The sequence below is a fragment of the Thermobia domestica genome, chromosome 18, assembly GCF_964235325.1.
Source record: "Thermobia domestica chromosome 18, izTheDome1.hap1.1, whole genome shotgun sequence".
Lineage (NCBI taxonomy): Eukaryota > Metazoa > Arthropoda > Insecta > Zygentoma > Lepismatidae > Thermobia > Thermobia domestica.
In genome coordinates, this window is record NC_137471.1 from 167,887,797 (window position 1) to 167,905,977 (window position 18,181).

General features: G+C 36.5%; 1 protein-coding gene across 4 annotated transcripts in view; it reads right to left on the bottom strand.

The window, feature by feature from the left end:
- LOC145675914 (sodium- and chloride-dependent glycine transporter 2-like) overlaps positions 1 to 18,181 on the bottom strand; it is a 158,438-nt gene that overhangs the window by 113,388 nt on the left and 26,869 nt on the right. For all 4 annotated transcript variants that reach the window (XM_081746712.1, XM_081746714.1, XM_081746713.1 and 1 more), the window contains 2 exons: positions 13,642 to 13,765; positions 8,531 to 8,662 (listed from right to left, as the gene is read on the bottom strand). In XM_081746712.1, the coding sequence (XP_081602838.1) occupies positions 8,531 to 8,662; positions 13,642 to 13,765 (256 nt within the window). The remainder of the gene's footprint in view (positions 1 to 8,530; positions 8,663 to 13,641; positions 13,766 to 18,181) is intronic.

The window sequence follows — 18,181 nt, forward strand, 5'->3', positions numbered from 1 at the left end:
ACGTGTATGACGATACACAAAGACACGAAGGAAACCGAAAGAAGACGGACCTCAGGAAAGGATCTGAAGAAGGAAGAGCCACCCGAGGAGGACACATAAAAGAGGGACCACCGAGGGACCTGGCATCAGTCGACCAACAGAGCTATCACAAACACTGCGCACGCTATACGGCCAAAACACTATACCTAACTCATAGAACCTATCATATGTAATACCAAATGAACAAAAGATAACATTTCCAACTCAATAAACACCTGCGGAGGACATATCAGTATGCTCGATATGTCGGAAAAGGGGGGCATGGAGCTTCCACTTGTTTTAAAAGTCCAAAAAACGTGTAAGGCAGCCCTTTGACAAGGGGGCCGAAACCCAACATTATTCGAACAATCAGGAAGAGCAAATAGAAATTAGCGAATACAATGATATAACTTACGAAATTCCTGTGATTCAAAAACAATTAGAACAACTGGTAGAAAAACGCGAAAACACCACTCTCGAAGACGAAAATAATGGATCAAACATAACCATTAAAACTAAATCAGGAAAACAAAACGCAATAATTGATACCAGAAGCACGATTTTGGTATAGTCTGTAGAATCCTTGCAACCCGGAAAAATTTAATTCCATTTCAAACAGTAGTGAAAGGAATTTTAGGAAGGAATATTTGTTTAACCTTTAAACACACGCACTGGGATAAGATCCACCCCAAGACGTTTCATTTTTGTGATAGAAAAAGAAAAACGGTTGTAGCGCCCTCTGCTTATAGTGCCTTTCACGCTGCAACTCCTGATTGTATATATCCAAAACTCAGTTAGTTTTCGTTAAGCGTTTGCGGTGTGTGGATCATAAAACTATGGCTGGGGTGAAATCCACCCCGCGCTTGTATTTGTCTAATATAATTTTTGTCAAGCTTTTAACCTATGTTTTCAAAAAACCATGTCCTTTTACATAGACCAATATTATTTTGGTAAAATGTTTTAATCAATATGGGAGGACACAAAATGCAAAGTGTTGCGAAAGAGGAGAAGAGAATAAGGAACCTCTTTGATTCTGTTGAGAGTGATGAACAACTGATTTCTAACGATTCGAATGACTCATGATTTACATGAAGGTGGGTATGATACAAATACTGAACAAGACTGTGAACGAATCCGCAGGAACTAACAGCAAAAAAGAAAAGGGAGATATATATATTCAAGCCTATTCGCCTGTTCCAAAGATATGACCATCACATATTATGCTCCCAAGCCCGTAATAGTTCTTGTGGCATGAGCAATGCACTATAACAACAAAACTGATTCAGACATAGCTGAGGGAAGAAACCTGTTGTGATAACTGATTATAATTTACGTAAAGGAACATTGATATAGTTGACAAGCTGTGCGGAACGTACTTTGTGACAAGAACACGTAACCTTTGGCCACTTACAGTGCTTTTTGCCATGCTAAGCATTGCAGGCAGAAATTCTCTTGTAATTTCCAAAAAAAAAAAAAAAAAAAAAAAAACAAGATTGGAGTGCTAAACCAGGTAGCCAGAGGAACTGGGTTTGCATCTTTGACAGGGCACAAGTTGCATCTAGACTATCTAACATTATCCGCCCCTTCATCTGAAAGCAGCAGTCAAGCATATCACTAGTTTTCAAGATGAATACCCACAAAAGAGATAGAAAAGAAAGCTTCGGGACGGTGTGAAATATGCCCGAGTCAAAAGGACAGTAAAACTCAGTAATCATGCTACAATTGCATCAAGTTAATCTGCAGGAAGCATGGCCTTGTGTACTGTGAAGAGTGTGTCCCTGATAAAAACTTTGCTCTTCCACTTGATGTGTGGAGAAATGGCAATAAATGTGTAAAATGCTTAGAAATTCATTCTAATTTCTTTTTTCATGCCATATGGTATTATTCTATTTTTCTATTTTCGTTCTACATATATTAAAAAACTTTTTTACATTCATTTAGGGGAGAAACCTCAAGTATACGTTGTTTTGAATATTTGCAAGTAATGAATGTTTAATGTTATTTTTCTGAAAAATGTTTAAAATGAACCTATGGAAAAACACACGGGATTGTTTGAATTATTCATCCTCTTAACACGTACAACACTAGAAACACTCACTAAAACTTTAAACACATATATTATTTTATAGCAACATATAAAAAGTATAACATGAAAACAGGGTAAACATAGTTTTCTTTAAAAATGGTGATGAAATCAAAAATCTACTGAAGAAAATGGTCATATCTCCGAGAAAATGTCAATGAAGCGGAATTTAAGGAGAGTACTAAATAGGCAGTTCCCTGATTTTTTGAAAAAAAAAAAAAAAATCGACAAATATCTACAACGGTGGAACAGATTCATGAATTTCAATGGGGATTATGTGGAGAAATGAGAAAATACCCACCTACATATGTTTATATAGTTTACAAATGATTTTTTTTTTTACAGATTACGGAAATTTATATACATTGAACGACTCATGTATTTCCTACAATTATATTTAGACATTACAAAATAGATCTTGCAAATTCTAAAACATTTTTTATGTTGGACTAATAATTTCTCTAATAACATTTAAGACGTAAAGTACAGCACATAGCAAATATTTATAGAGTACTGTTCTATACTATTAGGACATAAAATATGAACAAAAACCTATTTTTCGCGCAAGAAACGAGTTTCTAATGATATAGGTGAGCCAGGAAGTCAGTTAGTATAGAACTCTAAGCCGTCTAGCTTGTTACTCGTATATATATTTTTCGATGCTTCAGATTACGCCTGTTGAATTTCCCCGCCTAAAATTGCTAAAAGAGAAGTCAAACTATAAATATTTTGTTAAGATTTATCATTTTGTGGATGTCTTACTTTTAAATATGTGGCTGAAAAGCATATTATTCATCACCGTTTTCATCCAGGATGTTAGTTGCTGTTATCAATTTATAGATCGGATTACATGAGCTCAATTGGTTTAATATTTCACTTAGAATTTCAATCAACGCCTAGAAGCTACACAATCAAATTCCTGCTATTTTTGATGTGTTAACATCTTTATTCTCACCTGTATTTGTCAACTGTTTCGTGTGTCTGAAACCAGGCATGTAGCCAGGAATTCGTAAAGCGCGCGGGGGGGGGGGGGGAGTCCGTGCCATAAAATATTACGGTCACACCAATGGCTCAATCATTCTAAACTATTTTACTGGAACATACATTGGTTTGTTTAGCCAGGATTTCGTAACGGGGTGAGGGGGACATGAAATTCTGAAGGCCGAGGAGCTCGATCAATGTAAACTATTTTACTGGCATTATATATTGGTTTGTTAGGACAATAAAATGAGGATATGTTAGTAATTATTTTAATAGCAAACTATGAAGAAATCTCGAGTAAAAGAATAGAAAAAAAGCATTGAAAAATAATTTACAATATTTATGTTTCTTCCTCCGTTCATTCAATTATAACAATTTTCCTTTCATTATGACCTCAACTATTATAAAAAGTACGTACTTATCCATTATTATAAAAAGTACATATTCAAGAATGTCTTTAAAATATTTTTTTTTACAATATCTGTGTTCCTTTCTCTGTTGAACCAATGTTAACACACCTTTCTTTCCATATACCTTTTTGTTTTTGTTATTCCGTCAATTACTGTTTGTTCCAAATGACAGGTTAAAGGAGCTGTAGAAAACAGTTTCTGAAATAACATGTTTGATACTGCAGAGAAGCGATGATGAAAAATTATGATTAAAAATCTCTGCACTGTTACAGAACGGCACCATGCTTTCGAAAGCTTGAAATTTCCCTGTCTAGTAGCAGAACTTTTCTAGAAATTTCAAATTCCCTGACTTGTCCAGGATATCCCGCTCATTCGCCACCATGTGTTCCAAGTAATACAAATCTCCTCATAAAAAAAGCAACCAAAAGCATGTTGTAGCTTTCTGTTTTTAACGCTAATTCTTCTTTCTATCGTTTCTTTTTGTTTCAGTCTTCTTTATTTTTTCATTTCTGGTTTTGAAGAGGGGGTCCGTACCCCCTTGGCTACGTGCCTGTCTGAAATATGCGCTTGAAGTATCCGGCATATTTTGAAATCCAAGAACTTACGAAGTGTAATCTGAATGTAACGTAGTCAATTGAAGGTGAAGAAGTTCTTGTTTCCGTGATTTTTTAAATTCTTTTATCACTTTTAGTAAAGTATTCTAATCTTATTTTGGTGTTTAGAATTGCATTATTAATTTAGGCGCATAAGTATTCTTCGTTTACATTTTACTGAAATGAAGAAATTTGATGCTGATATATTTTTTTATTATTCTGAGAGTCCTGGTAATTCACCCTGTAAAACACTTCGCAAAATTCAACATCAGCTACGCAACGCGAAATGTGGAGACAGTGATTGTAACTGTTATGGCAAATAACGCAAACTAAGGTCGTGCCCAAAAGTGCATAGTGCACACTTCGAGCATGCATACTCGAAGTCTACAAATGGAGTGCACACTAAAAAGTGTACAGTTCACCAAATTAGCTTTTGATCTGCACTTCGTTTCAGCGCCTCATCGTGGTGGAACATGGAACATTGATAGCAAAAGAAGGGAGAATTTCGCGTACTAGAAAAAGACAAACTAATGCTTCTTATAGATGAATGACTTACCAGATATACTAAAGGTAAATACATATATGCAAGCGTGAGTATGTTGTGTTGTGTTATGTGCACAATAAACTCGTAACAGTATAAAAACTACTGAACCATTGGCGATGTTCTATTTTATTAGGTACGCTTACGCGAAGGAGGCAACTTGCAAGAGCGTTAGGACACCGAAGATACTGAGGGAAGCGCTATTTACAATAATATGGCTCAAAACTACTTTGGGAGAGTTCATATTGGGTATAATTGCTTTACACAACAATGACACTGCAGTTGTCGTGTTGCTTCAATTAAGGCATACTGATCAAACTATTTTTACCAAGTTGCGCTAATAATTAAGTTCCTTAGATGTTCCTCTTTCTTTGTGATTCTATAGATTTTACCTGTTAATCCTCGAAACAGTGTCTGCATATTCTCAATGTACACCGAAACTTAATACTTACATGTATTACAAGGAAAGAAGTAGTGCAGTTGAACAACATGAGGACCAAAATCTACAGGAAAAAGCTATTATCTCAGTACGAAATACTAATTTATAAAGATCACATATACTCAAGGTGGATAACTAATTAAAGTAATATAGTAAAAATAACAAAAAAATGCTATTTTTATCTTAGAAGCCCGTTTTAATTGTGTCCTGTACATTGTATACACTCAAACACTTACACGCCCTTCACTACGCTCTTGGCGCCCTACATTTCACTTGATATACACCCACTGTCTCTCCCATATGCTTCCTACTGCAAAAGTGGTTACACAGTTAACAACACAAATCCCCTCGTTCAAGTATAACATAAAAGCTATTACTAATATAATAAGAATTTTATGAAAATTAAGAGACGAATTTATGGAAAAATATAGTATGTAGCCTATATTATGTAATGGCTCTCATTGTTCAATTATACAGAAGGAATTATTTGTTCATAATCTTTTTGTAATGGGTACAGTAATATGATTATGTGAATTGAAAGGAATTTGTAAAATCTGGAAAAACGCCTAGAAATAAATTTTTGATCTGTATTTCACTTTTAGTCAGCTGTCAAAAATGCAAAATGTACGGTAATTGGCACATTACGGTCTCTCATACAGATCAAGTGCAAGGTAATTGATAGATTTGAAAGAAATTTTTTCTTTAAAATCAAAACTAGAAAATTAGGACTATCTACCTACGAATTAACATTTGCAGTTGTAGCTGTAGCCATAGAGAAATGAATAATCTAGGTATTCATTATTGGCCATTAAAATTTGTCACTTACGTGCTAGGAACTGCATTACCAATAGTCTAATTATTACAAATAAGCTACACAAACCATGTAGTATTTAAGCACAAATGTCTTTATAGCACCCTTTTAGAAACTATTTGGTTGCTTTCCTTACAGTATTTTAAATTCCATTGCATACTCAGAAAACATAACAGAAATACGTTTCTGTAACATGTTTATATCCACTTGTAAAAACACTAATTTATATAACTATCAAGTAAATTATTGTTAGGTCAGCACACAAAAATATACACCCAAATAAAAATATTAAGAATATCCCTTTTAAAATTTTATTAGGTCTGTTTACGAGAAACCGTCATGTTAAGCACACAAGTAGACTAATGTGGTCTACATCCTTGTACATTACGTACCATGCACTCGCAGCCATGTGAACTTGAACCTATTGACGCACACTAGGTGACGTCAGTTTCGGAAATGAGCGTACTTGGTATACGCACTTGTATTTTTTGTACACGTCCTAAGTCACGAAATTTCTGTTGCGTTGACGCAAACTGTCACACAACAGCACTCAAATGTGATTAAAAGCTTTTATATAGTACGTAAAATTTTATGTTAAATTGCTTGCAATATGGATAGTCACGGACATTACTTAGTACAAATAGCTCCAGAAGTAGATGAAAGGGAACAGCACACGATCTTATTGGGATCTACGTTGTGATTCCATAGTATTTAAATATTATAATGTAACAAATTCATTACTGTTGAAGACATGGATTTAATGGGTTGTATACCTCCTTATATTGCTTTCCGGTAAGCATGATCTCACTCCTGATGATCTCACAAATACTACAACTATATGGTTGTATACAATCAAGAGGATACATTTAGATTACAGAATTCCAAACTTTTCTCGACAACCATCGGAGGTACAAAAATCGCTAAGTTTATTTACAACGGTTCAGTGAGATAAATGATTGCCACGTATTATGCGTACATCCAGACGATAGTAAAATATTTCCTGCATAGAACTAGTACGTCAGTATCTAAGGATTTCAATGGGAATAATGTATAAATATTATCAGTTATTTCTGGTGGTTGAACAATATGCAACTTGTGCGGTTACATAGCTAATCTTTCTAAACAATCTTCTCTTCTGTGGTCAGGAAAACCGCAACAAACGGCTTTCCTTAAACGTCTAAGCTCATGAAGACTTATTTGCCAGATTGAGGCAATGGTCCATCTCACTGGTCCCACAACGGAAACCCCACTGCGTAACGAGATACCACCAGTCCTAACATCAGAAAGAATCCCACTTTGACTTCTGTGATATTTGAAGTAATCATCAATTTGTCTGTACAGTTCATTGAATACGAACTTCAGCGGAATACGCGTTTCCGTAACGTAAGAAAACCGATCCAGCTAAGGTCTTGGTCCTCTGCTCAAGGTTTTCACCTATGATCCAGAATAGATATACACACTCACTTCATCCGGAGCGCTATTCCAGAGGAAGAAAAGTAAGACCCTAAACTATTAACCCGTGGGATCTGTTACCAGTATGATCATCTCAATTAAGGCTGAATACGTGACGGTGTATCCTGTCACAGCGGAAGGAACGACACGGAGATCAGTGCTCATTATACAACATTTTTGTGCCACTCTTCAGACGACATCGGAGGTTTCCTAAAGACACCATGATACTCTGAATTTTACTTCACCCAAGGTTGTCCAAACGTCCGGCCCTTTTCAGAGCCAGGTGATAGCTAACCAGCACTCTGTAACAAAAGATTTTGAATCTACCACCGAACACCCTATCAGAGAGGACTACCAGAGTTCCAAAGCAGCAATTATCAGTGTTCACTACAGTTTGCAATGAATCTCATCACAGGAACCATCGAAACCGAAATTTGTTAATAGTTTACGTAAGTTTTTCTTATTGCCGAAATTGATAGTTGGTGATAGTTGATTGTTACAAATTAATATATTTTACAATAAATGTATTGTTTTCTTCAGTGAATAGTTTAAATGAGATTTAAGTCTGTTAAAAGTAAAGCTTGTACAAGGGAAAATATTACAGAAGAGCACATTTCTCTACCAGTGGATGACCTGATGGGCATTTTGTTTTCGGTCGCCTCTCCCCTTTCTATCAGTGTTGCTGTTCAGGCGTTTTGTTCCACTGCTGCTGGACTTGGTATTCTGGTTCCTATGAATTCTAGGACTTAAAGAACATACTTTGAATGGTGATGATGATGAATGCTCTTTCAGCCTTTCTTTGTTCTTCCCCGATACATCATTTGGTGCTTGATCGGTAACTCACACAATCTGGCTCTAAAAACTGATTATAAAAATATAGAAGTAATAATGTGGCTATTGAGCAAAACTTGTGTGTAGTTATCCTCATACTGTAATTTAATTCTCCAAGCTAATTTCAATAGAGTGTGTGCCTTCTCTTAAAAGTTAGAGATCTTCCAACAACAGTGTCCTTCATCGAGTGTAACAAGGATTGCACGAAAACACAAATTGCTGTACATAAACGTTTAGATTTTCTTCCAATTCTGGCCTCATGCATTTGACTACAATGAATGTTATTTTTGATGTTAGGTCTAAATAGTTCCTTTTTTGTGGTTACCTATTTATATAACTTATTTAAACACTAGTGATAATGAATGGCTTACCTTTCGCAATAGGACATAATTTCCAAGATGAAAGTGGACCTTGCTGAGAAAAATAACCTAAGAATATTTCCATAATCGTCATCGGGAGTGCAACGGCTGCTTCTATGAATAGGTTAAATACATAATTCATAGCTGAAATGTCAATTAATAATGTTAATGTAAACACTCATAAAAATGTAACATTTCGCTAGCACATCGAAAGCTAATATCTTTTTTTGCGAACAATATTATTCATTGTTTAATTTGTTCAGTCTCGTTGCTCTTAAATTTTAATAGAAGTTGAAAGACATTCCGAGGGGTATGTTTAGCAGAAGGAGTCCAGCCATTTTATTAAAAGCTGTTATAATTCTCGCGTGATTTCTGTTCCCATTAGGTTAGTTTAGGTTAGCTTCTTTAGTTTATTTTAGTTTAAGTGAGCTTAGATTAGTTTAGGTTAGATTACGTTAGTTTACAGAATGTTACAATTTCGCTTATTTATTTTTATATTAGGTTCGTTTAGGTTAACTATTTATATCATTCTCCATGTTATTTAAATGGGCATTTTGATGGGGTACAAAATCTTATCTTATAGATACTTGAAATACTAAAAGAAACTTGATTAAAGTCAGGCAATTGCATACAATAGCAAAGAAATAAACTCATAACTTCGTGTATTTAGTTAGGAATTTGAGAGTAATAAAAATTATGATTAATCAATATTTCAGTAATTATTATATGGAAAATTAGGCAGTGTTTTCTCTCACAAGTTACTAGAAATAACTATAAATTTCTTGATTTGTCGGATATATTTTAAGTGTTATCTGAAGAAAAGTATAACAGTTATTTAACATTCAAAGCTCTTACCGTTGGTCTAGTGGTTAATACGTGTGCTGTTGTTACATGTGGTTTCGTGTTTGATTCTCGCTGGCAGAGCACAAAAATTAAATTTCACAGTCATTTCCTTTTATTAATCACCCATTTTTTCATTTAGCCTAAACAGCATAAGTGTGGGACGTTAAACTGAAATTTCATTCTTGTTTCACTTTTAAATGGAAATAGGATTTAGTGAGCCTTCCGCCAAAATAAACTGGGACGCCTGTCTGGCAAAATATGAATGTCAATGTTGAAAATAAATCATCAAACACTAGTTTTGTGGTCTACAAAGTACTAGTATATTCACGTGGTTTATTTTTTTAAATAAAAACGTCCATCTTCTATTATTAGGTTAGTGCTAGTGAAATGTCATCTTTGACGTACGGTGGCCTCAACAGGACAACACAGGAATCTCTATGGTTACTTGTCTGATGTTATAAACTCAGTACATGTGCAGCAAACCGGCGAGAGTAAAAAAGACATTCAGGAGATTGTGAGTTCTTGAACATGATCATATGAAATTGGAGAGTAAAAAAGACATTCAGGAGATTGTGAGTTCTTGAACATGATCATATGAAATTGCATAATCAATCATACACAATTGCGACGAATTTACTTCACTAATTGAAAGTCAGACATTCAACAGTGTCCCCCCGAGAAATATATAACAGTGCAGTTAAGTCAGAAATTGGAGAGTGAATTTATTATTCGCCATTGGTTTGTCGGGTTTCGTTCCGGAAACAATATTGCAAATGAGCCACATGACTAGCGACGAAAATCATGTTCGAATGATATCCTTAAGAACATTGTGGTTGCGGACCCTCGGAAAGTGGTAATTGCTATTCCGGACGAGTAATGCATACCTTATCCTACTGTTTTTTGGCGCCTCCGTGCAATCACTAACCTAACAAATTCCGATGCATGAGTTAACATCAGCCAAGAAGATTTGGTGTGTAAAGGTTCGCAGTTCTGTGAAGCCGAATGAATAACCAGGGAGGTTTTCTGCATTGGGTTGTCCCTTCAAATAAAGATGGATCTGCTATGGAAATCATAGACTGTAAGGGCATTGGATGGATCATAATTAACGTCCAAAGTAGGTTCTTAAATCATAGTGGTGAAAGCTATTCGAGGCAAAATGAAATATGAATACTGATCGTGACAATGACAAACTTCATGAAATGTATCAGCAAGTATCCAGCAATAGATGTAATGTTCTCATATTGCAGTAAATGCTGTTGCGGACTATTCATGACTTGCACGGTTCCATACTCCTACGATATCTTTCCTATTGGCGACTAACTCATCCGGGATCTCGAACATTTCTTGGGAGAGAAGTCTTTCTCTCAGTAGTTTGTTGTCCAATATTCGGTTGAGGATTTATTTGTGTCACATATTTTAGGTTTCTTTCGCTACGGAATCCAATGGTTGGCTATGCAATGACAAATTGTGAAGTTGTAGACGTCGATTATTTTGAATAACCAGATATTGTAGTTTGGAGTTAAATTTCTTACCAACCTAGTATAAAGGGTCTTCATTTGCTGTAAACGTTGAAGTTTTAAACACATAAGATTTAGGTGCGCAGGAAATCGTTTGTGAATATAAGCTCCCATTTCCCCTTCACATGGTTACAGCCTTCCCCGTGCCGTAAACGTCGCCAACACCTTGTGGCCCACTTTCCGCTAAATGTTGGTCGTCGATATAGCAACACCTCCAAGGATTTCCGCTAGTGGCAGCCACTGCGTTGCAGCGAGAACATTACTTTAATCCGCGCTCCTTCGATTCTTCACGGAGAATCGCGAAGGTTCCAACACGAAATACCGGTATCGCTAATCATGTACATGCGGTTATTATTAATATATTGTTTTTTCCTGACTAATTGTTCCTAAAGTAAGCACCAGAGGTCAAGAGTAAACCCTGCCTCTACATCACGAAGTTAAAAATCTTGAGATGAGTGCGTATAATTATATGAATTTGGATAGCAGCTGTCGCCCATCATTAGAAAGTGAATATGGGACATATATGAAATAAAGTAAATAGACGTGCGTCATTTTTCTATAAAATTACATGGAGAATGCATTTTATCTTATCTCAAGCGGTTATCGTCGAATATACATGGTTAAGGGAGCACTCTGATCGGCGAATTTAAAGAGACCTCAACGATTTGTCCGTCTATAAGCTAGGTTTTCTTTATTAAGGGTAATGGCTCGCGCCCACCCAGGTGTACTCTTTCTTTAATGCTTTTTAGATTCACCTTAATGTAAACAAATCCCACATATTGGCAATTTAACATATTTTGGGTGAGTTTTTTGTGCTTCATTGGCAATTCGTCTCGTCTCTGCCGCTGGGGATATAATTTCCGAAACGGAGGTTGGGCTACTACGGATCGTCGCTGAGGCTCCCCAATGTTTGGCGAAATATCGCTAGTTGCCCATCGTTGGTTCACCGACGCTTACGGCACGGGATTGTTACTACTTGTTAACCCAACAACCGTAGAAACTAATTTTCAGACAGAAGAACTATTCTTGAGTCATTTTCAAAGAAATGAGTCTGTATAAACTTACTAGAAATACATTTTAAATTATTTAGTTTCCACGCGATGCCATGAAGCTCTGTCGTAAAACTTCATTCTTCTGGAAATCGAGTGCTAATGCAACAGACAGTAAATCAGAGACCTGGCTTAAATTCTCTGCTATTAAAAGTATGGAATGGAGGAAGTAGTGGGTTTTCTATATCCTTGGTAAGATCTCTATTCATGCATATGCAAGCTTGAACAAGCGTAAAAGGTTAGGTTTAACAGCTTGAGAAAGACTATTAAAAGAATGGAATCGAGGAACTAGTGAGTTTTCTATATCCTTGGTTAGATCTCCATTCATGTATATGGAAGCTTGAACAAGCGTAAAAGGTTAGGTTTAACAGCTTGAGAAAGACTATTAAAAGTATGGAATCGAGGAAGTAGTGGGTTTTCTATATCCTTGGTTAGATTTCCATTCATATATGTGGAAGCTTGAACAAGCCTAAAAGCTTAAGTTTAACAGGTTGAGAAAGACTATTAAAAGTATGGAATGCTATTACAGGAATGGTAGAAAGAATATTTATCATGATGTGTTCCAGATTTGATCCAAAGCCATGTAAGGTTGTCTTAAATAATATCGTGTTCTTTAAGTTTCCACATGTTTTTTCTTTCCCACCATATTCTCAGTCCAACAAATCTTCCATAATAATTCAGTATCATTAACATAGCCTAAAGGGCATGTGCTACCATACGCTAAAGGGCAAAAACTGCCTATAAACTAGAAATGCTATTTTATTTCATTTTGCTGCAGAATACTATTTTATTCTCTATGTTATCAACTTTTATATTATACTCATTTTCATTAGAGACTTTTTCCCTCAAATAAGGTGTATCCTACAAATTGTACTGCACAAATATCAACACATGACCATTGTTCAATATATTCTTCAATATAACTACATTAACTTTAAGTTTTATTTTTAATGTTATTTTATCATATTATTGCATATTTTAAATCCACATATTTAACGAAAGCTCACAATACGAATGTTATTAATCAGTGTCACAGTCTAGGCATGCTACAGTATCACCAAATTGCAAATTTTGTATCCTTGCATATCAATAATTTAACATAATTAAAGTGATAAGGATTGTGGAATGAACACTAAAAGTAAATCTTTTGTAAAATACTATAGCCATGATATGGTGGAAAAAGAATTGAACATTCTCCGCCTTATGCAGAGTCGTTTTGATGTATGATTAGTGTGATATTAAAGGCCTGACTACTGTAGGAAAAATATATTAATCCAACTCTTTAGTATGGCTCTAATCGCGCATCAGAACGACTCAGCACAAGGCCCTTTATTTTTAGTGTTTTACTTCGATTTTTTTTTAAAATTAACTATCACATCCAATCTCGTTAATGGTTTTTAAAGGATATGAGGACTTCCATGCTTTTTACAGCAATTTTATATCTCCAAAAGTTCCGGAAACATCATACACATTATTTAGGTTTGTAATTGCTTAAACGCGTTTGTTGCCTATGTCTGTTTCTATTTTGAAAATTTGTGTCTTCATTTTGTATAATAAGTAGAAAATCCAAGGAAAACGAAACTTTTTAGGTATGTAGACTACCCATAAGTATAAAACACTTAATCTAAATTGTAATTTAAGAGATTAATTTTGATATTATGCATTTAGTTTCAGATGATATGAGCTATTTATATCAGCATTGTCTCATACTTACGTTGTCCTCTGTTGACAGGCAATATGATTCTGTTGATAATATCGAAGGACTGGTGTTGGGCTACAACCAGAAGCGCCAGGTAGTCAAGTCTAGAGAGACGTTTCAATCTTGTCCAATTTGTTTTCTACGGCAACATCAAATATATTAAAACAATAGCAATAGCAATGTAGGTTACTTTCAGATATTTTTTTACTTTCATTACAATATAAATACACAAACATATTGCAAAAAATACAAAATATGAAGATATGTCACATGATTACGTTTAGGCACAGATAAACGATTTTTCCACATGGTTGCAGTGCATACTCACTAGTATACTTGTACATTTGGTATCACATGGAAAACAAAATTGGATGCCAAAATCCTTCCTATCGTAGACCCCCGCTGCCTTAAATGGAGATTCAAATGCAGGTGGGATTTGGTTCTTTCAGAATTAGATTTGTAAATGAAAGTGATGTCATACATCTTTAACGACTCGATCCATCACGATCAAATTTTCAACATAGTTGAAGTTCGGGTCTGGGATGTTTTCTATCATTTCATTTTGACGGAGGGGAGATATTTAACTTGCGCAGAGGGATATATATATAAAATGATAGAAAATGACCGATATTACTGTCCACCAAATTCAACACTTTATGTCTAAAATGAAACGTTTCTCCCCGTGTTAAGAACGGGTATTCTACTAGTCTATATTATAAAATTGAAAGTGACTATGTTTGTTACTCTTAATCTCTTGAACCGCCCGACCGATCTCGATCAAATTTCCAACGTAGATGCGGTTCTGGCCTGGGAGTGTTTTTAGCTATTTACTTTGACAGTAGAAATTAGGTTGGGGGAGGAGGGGGACAGAAAAAAGTAAATAAAACTTAATCGTGATCAAATTTTCAACATACATGAGTTTACGGGCAGGAATTGCTTTACGCTATTCAGTTTGACGATGCAACGTCGGGGCGGGGGAGAGGGAGAGAAATTTCAAAATGATCAAAAATGACCGATATTAGTGTTTAATCCATAGTTTTCGGGGTCGATGGGAGAAACAGTGACACATCTGATGCTATTTTGAACTTAGGGGAGGGGGATAAACATTTAAAAATGTTCGAAAATGACTAATATTAGTGGCGAATCCATAGTTTTAGGAGTAGCTGAGATTAACAGTGACAATTCTAATGCCGTGTGTCGCAGCAAGAAGGAGGGGTAGGGGGAGCTATATATAATAATGGTCGAAAATGACCATGTCTAATCCATAGTTTTCGGGATCATTCAGATGAACAGTGACATTTCCGATCCGGTTTAAATCTAAAATCAACCCCGCCACTTGGGGAGGGCAAGAAAGAGATATATAAAAATGATCGAAAATGGCCACTATCAGTGTCGAATTTATAGTTTTCTGGATCCCTTAGATGAACAGTGGAACTTTCGATCCCGTTTAAATCAAAATTCAAACCCACTACTTGGAGGAGGGGGAGGAAGAGATATTTAAAAATCATCGAAAATAACCGATATTAGTGCTCACTCCACATTTTTTGAGATCGCTGAGATGAACGGTGACACTTCCGATGCCATGACCTGCAACATGGGGGTTGGGGAAATATATATGTATATATATATATGGTCAAAAAGACAGATACTACTGTTGAATCTATACAGGGTGAGTCAAAAGTCGTTGGACATCTGCATAAGTTTGAAAATCGATGGGAAAAGTAAAAAGTGATGATGGGAACAGAGGTTTGATGAGGGGCCGCAACTTTTGGAGTGTATGTCATTCATGGCCGCTATCTTGAAATCCGCCATTTTGGATTCAAGTCATTTTTTCTAAATGGGAAGGGGGTGTATGATACATCAAATAACACTAGCTTGAGCACAGAAATTTAGTGGTGTAATTTGTTTTTTTCCTGTCGTGTACAGTTTAGAAGTTATTCATGTTCAAAGGTGGGAAATTACCTTGATACTGACCCAGTTCTCTCTTTGTTCCAGGTGATCTAAAATGAGTCTGACACGTGAACAGAGGATCGAAATCATCCTTATATCAGGGGAACGCAGCTACGGAACAATAGCAGCTGACTACAACAGACGGCACCCAGACAGAGAACTGGTATCGCACAGCACGGTGGCTCACGTGATCACCAAATTCCGGGAGACGGGCTCTGTTCAAGATAGGGCACGTAGTGGGCGACCAAAGACTGCCACCAATGAGGAAACTGCAACGGCGATTGTTGCGTCGTTTCTGAAAAGTCCTAAACGAAGTACCCGTCGTGTGTCCCTAGGATGTGCAATAAGCGAATCCTCCGTTGTCCGGATATTGCACGCCAATCAGTGGCATCCTTACAAGCTGCACATGCAACATAAACTGAAAGAGGATAACCCTGATCGCCGGTTGGTGTTCTGCATGTGGGCTACTGAACAACACGAACTGGATCCTGCGTTTGCCAAGGGCATACTGTTCCGCGACGAGGCGTATTTCACTTTGAACGGTGATACTGGTGTCACGCAAATCCGAACTGGGTTGACCCGAGTCGAGATCATAGTCCAGCGAAGGTGATAGTGTGGTGTGGCATATGGGACACCCGCATCATTTTGCTATTTTTCATTTACAACACCTTAACTGCACCACAGTATCTGATGCTGCTGCAGAACCATGTGTTCCCTGCCACACTGAACGCTGACGGCATTTTCCCATCTTATTTTCAGCACGATGGAGCCCCTCCACACTATGGACTTGGTGTCCGTGAATGGTTGGCTAAACAACTGTCAGGGAAGTGGATTGGTCGCCGTGGTCCCGTGGAGTGGCCGCCCAGATCCCCTGACTTAACGTCCCTTGATTTTTATGTATGGGGACATCTTAAGCAGATAGTGTATGCTGAGACAATCCGTGATTTGAGACACCTGGAGGAACGCATCCAGCAAGCCTGTGACCAAATTTCAGGAGATATTCTCCGTGTGCAGTCAGAGTGGCTGCGGCGACTACAGTTGTGCATTGCACGGGATGGACAACACGTAGAACATGTGTTGTAGCATTCAGTATCAAGGTAATTTCCCACCTTTGAACATTAATAACTTCTAAACTGTACAAGATAGGAAAAAAAACAAATTACGTCACTAAATTCCTGAGCTCAATCTAGTGTTATTTGATGTCCTTCCCATTTTAAATAATTGACTTGAATCCAAAATGGCGGATTTCAAGATGGCGGCCATGAATGACATTCACTCCAGAAGTTGCGGCCTCTCATCAAACCTCTGTTCCCATCATCACTTTTTACTTTTCCCGTTGGTGTTCAAACTTATGCAGGTATCCAAGGACTTTTGACTCACCCTGTATTTCTTGTGGTTGCCGAAATGAACAATGAGACTTCTGATGCTGTTTAAGTCAATTTTCAGCCCTGACACTTGGGGTATGAGGAGGGATGACATAGATTAAAATGTTCCAAAATGAGCAATATCAGTGTGCATTTAAATTATTTATTTCAACCCAACGAAGCGGTTAATGTATGCTAGTATATGATTAAAAAAACAAGTCATAGTTCCCCATGCCAAGCTCTAGCATATAATGAAATCTCTGTATTGAAACAAGTCAAAATTAACTGTAAGTACAACACATATGCACCTTAGCTGATGATGCTGCAACATCACTAGTTGTCCTCGCCACTAGTCTAGTAGCAAGCGCGTGGGCTTTTGGTCTACGTGATCCCGACTAGAGAGCCTTACGAAATTTGAACCTATTACGTTGGTTGGGATTCCACATTAAATTCTAGATCCATGTCTAAAAGGGGAAGCTAAATAACACCAACAACAAATATAGCTAATTTTGATGGAAAAAAATAACAGTTTCGTATTTCGATCATCTAGGATTTTGCTTATACTTTTTAAATAATGCTCTTAACAGTTTCATTTATTCCCTGTTTCAAGCTACATTGTTTCGATGAAAGGAGCTATCCGGTCTGCCATAACAACTAGACTTTGTTACATGATCAGGTTAAAAGTCACGTTTCGTGCTAAATCGAGTCTGGAGATTCAAAATCCAGTTATGAAATAAGATTGGTGCAGGTAAATACGGCATGTTAAGAGTGTTTGATGTTTAGGGAATTAATTTTCATGAAACACAAAGAACAAGACATGTGTATTGCAGAGTAGCCTTTTCCGCGTGTAGAAAAGAAGTGTGACAATGTGGCAATGACGCGACTCACTTCTATTTTGTACCCAAGGTAAAATAAAAAGTGTTACAAAGTGGCGTATTTACCAACACGTGCAGGTAATTACGCCAAGTCTGGGATACTACTAGGAACGTGTAATAAATCTTGCAACTGCTTACATCGTATGTATTATACAAAGTCAAATATTACTACAGAACATAGGTGATAAAAAAAAGAAAAAGAAGAAGAAGTACCAAGTACAAGATGAAGATAAAAGGATAAAATGTAAAACGATAATTTCCAAAGTTGAAATGAAGTTTCAAACTGAAAAGAATTATAGTCCCTAAGAAGATAAACAAACAGTGTCACTGTACTGGGACTTAAAAAAATACATCGAAATTATATGC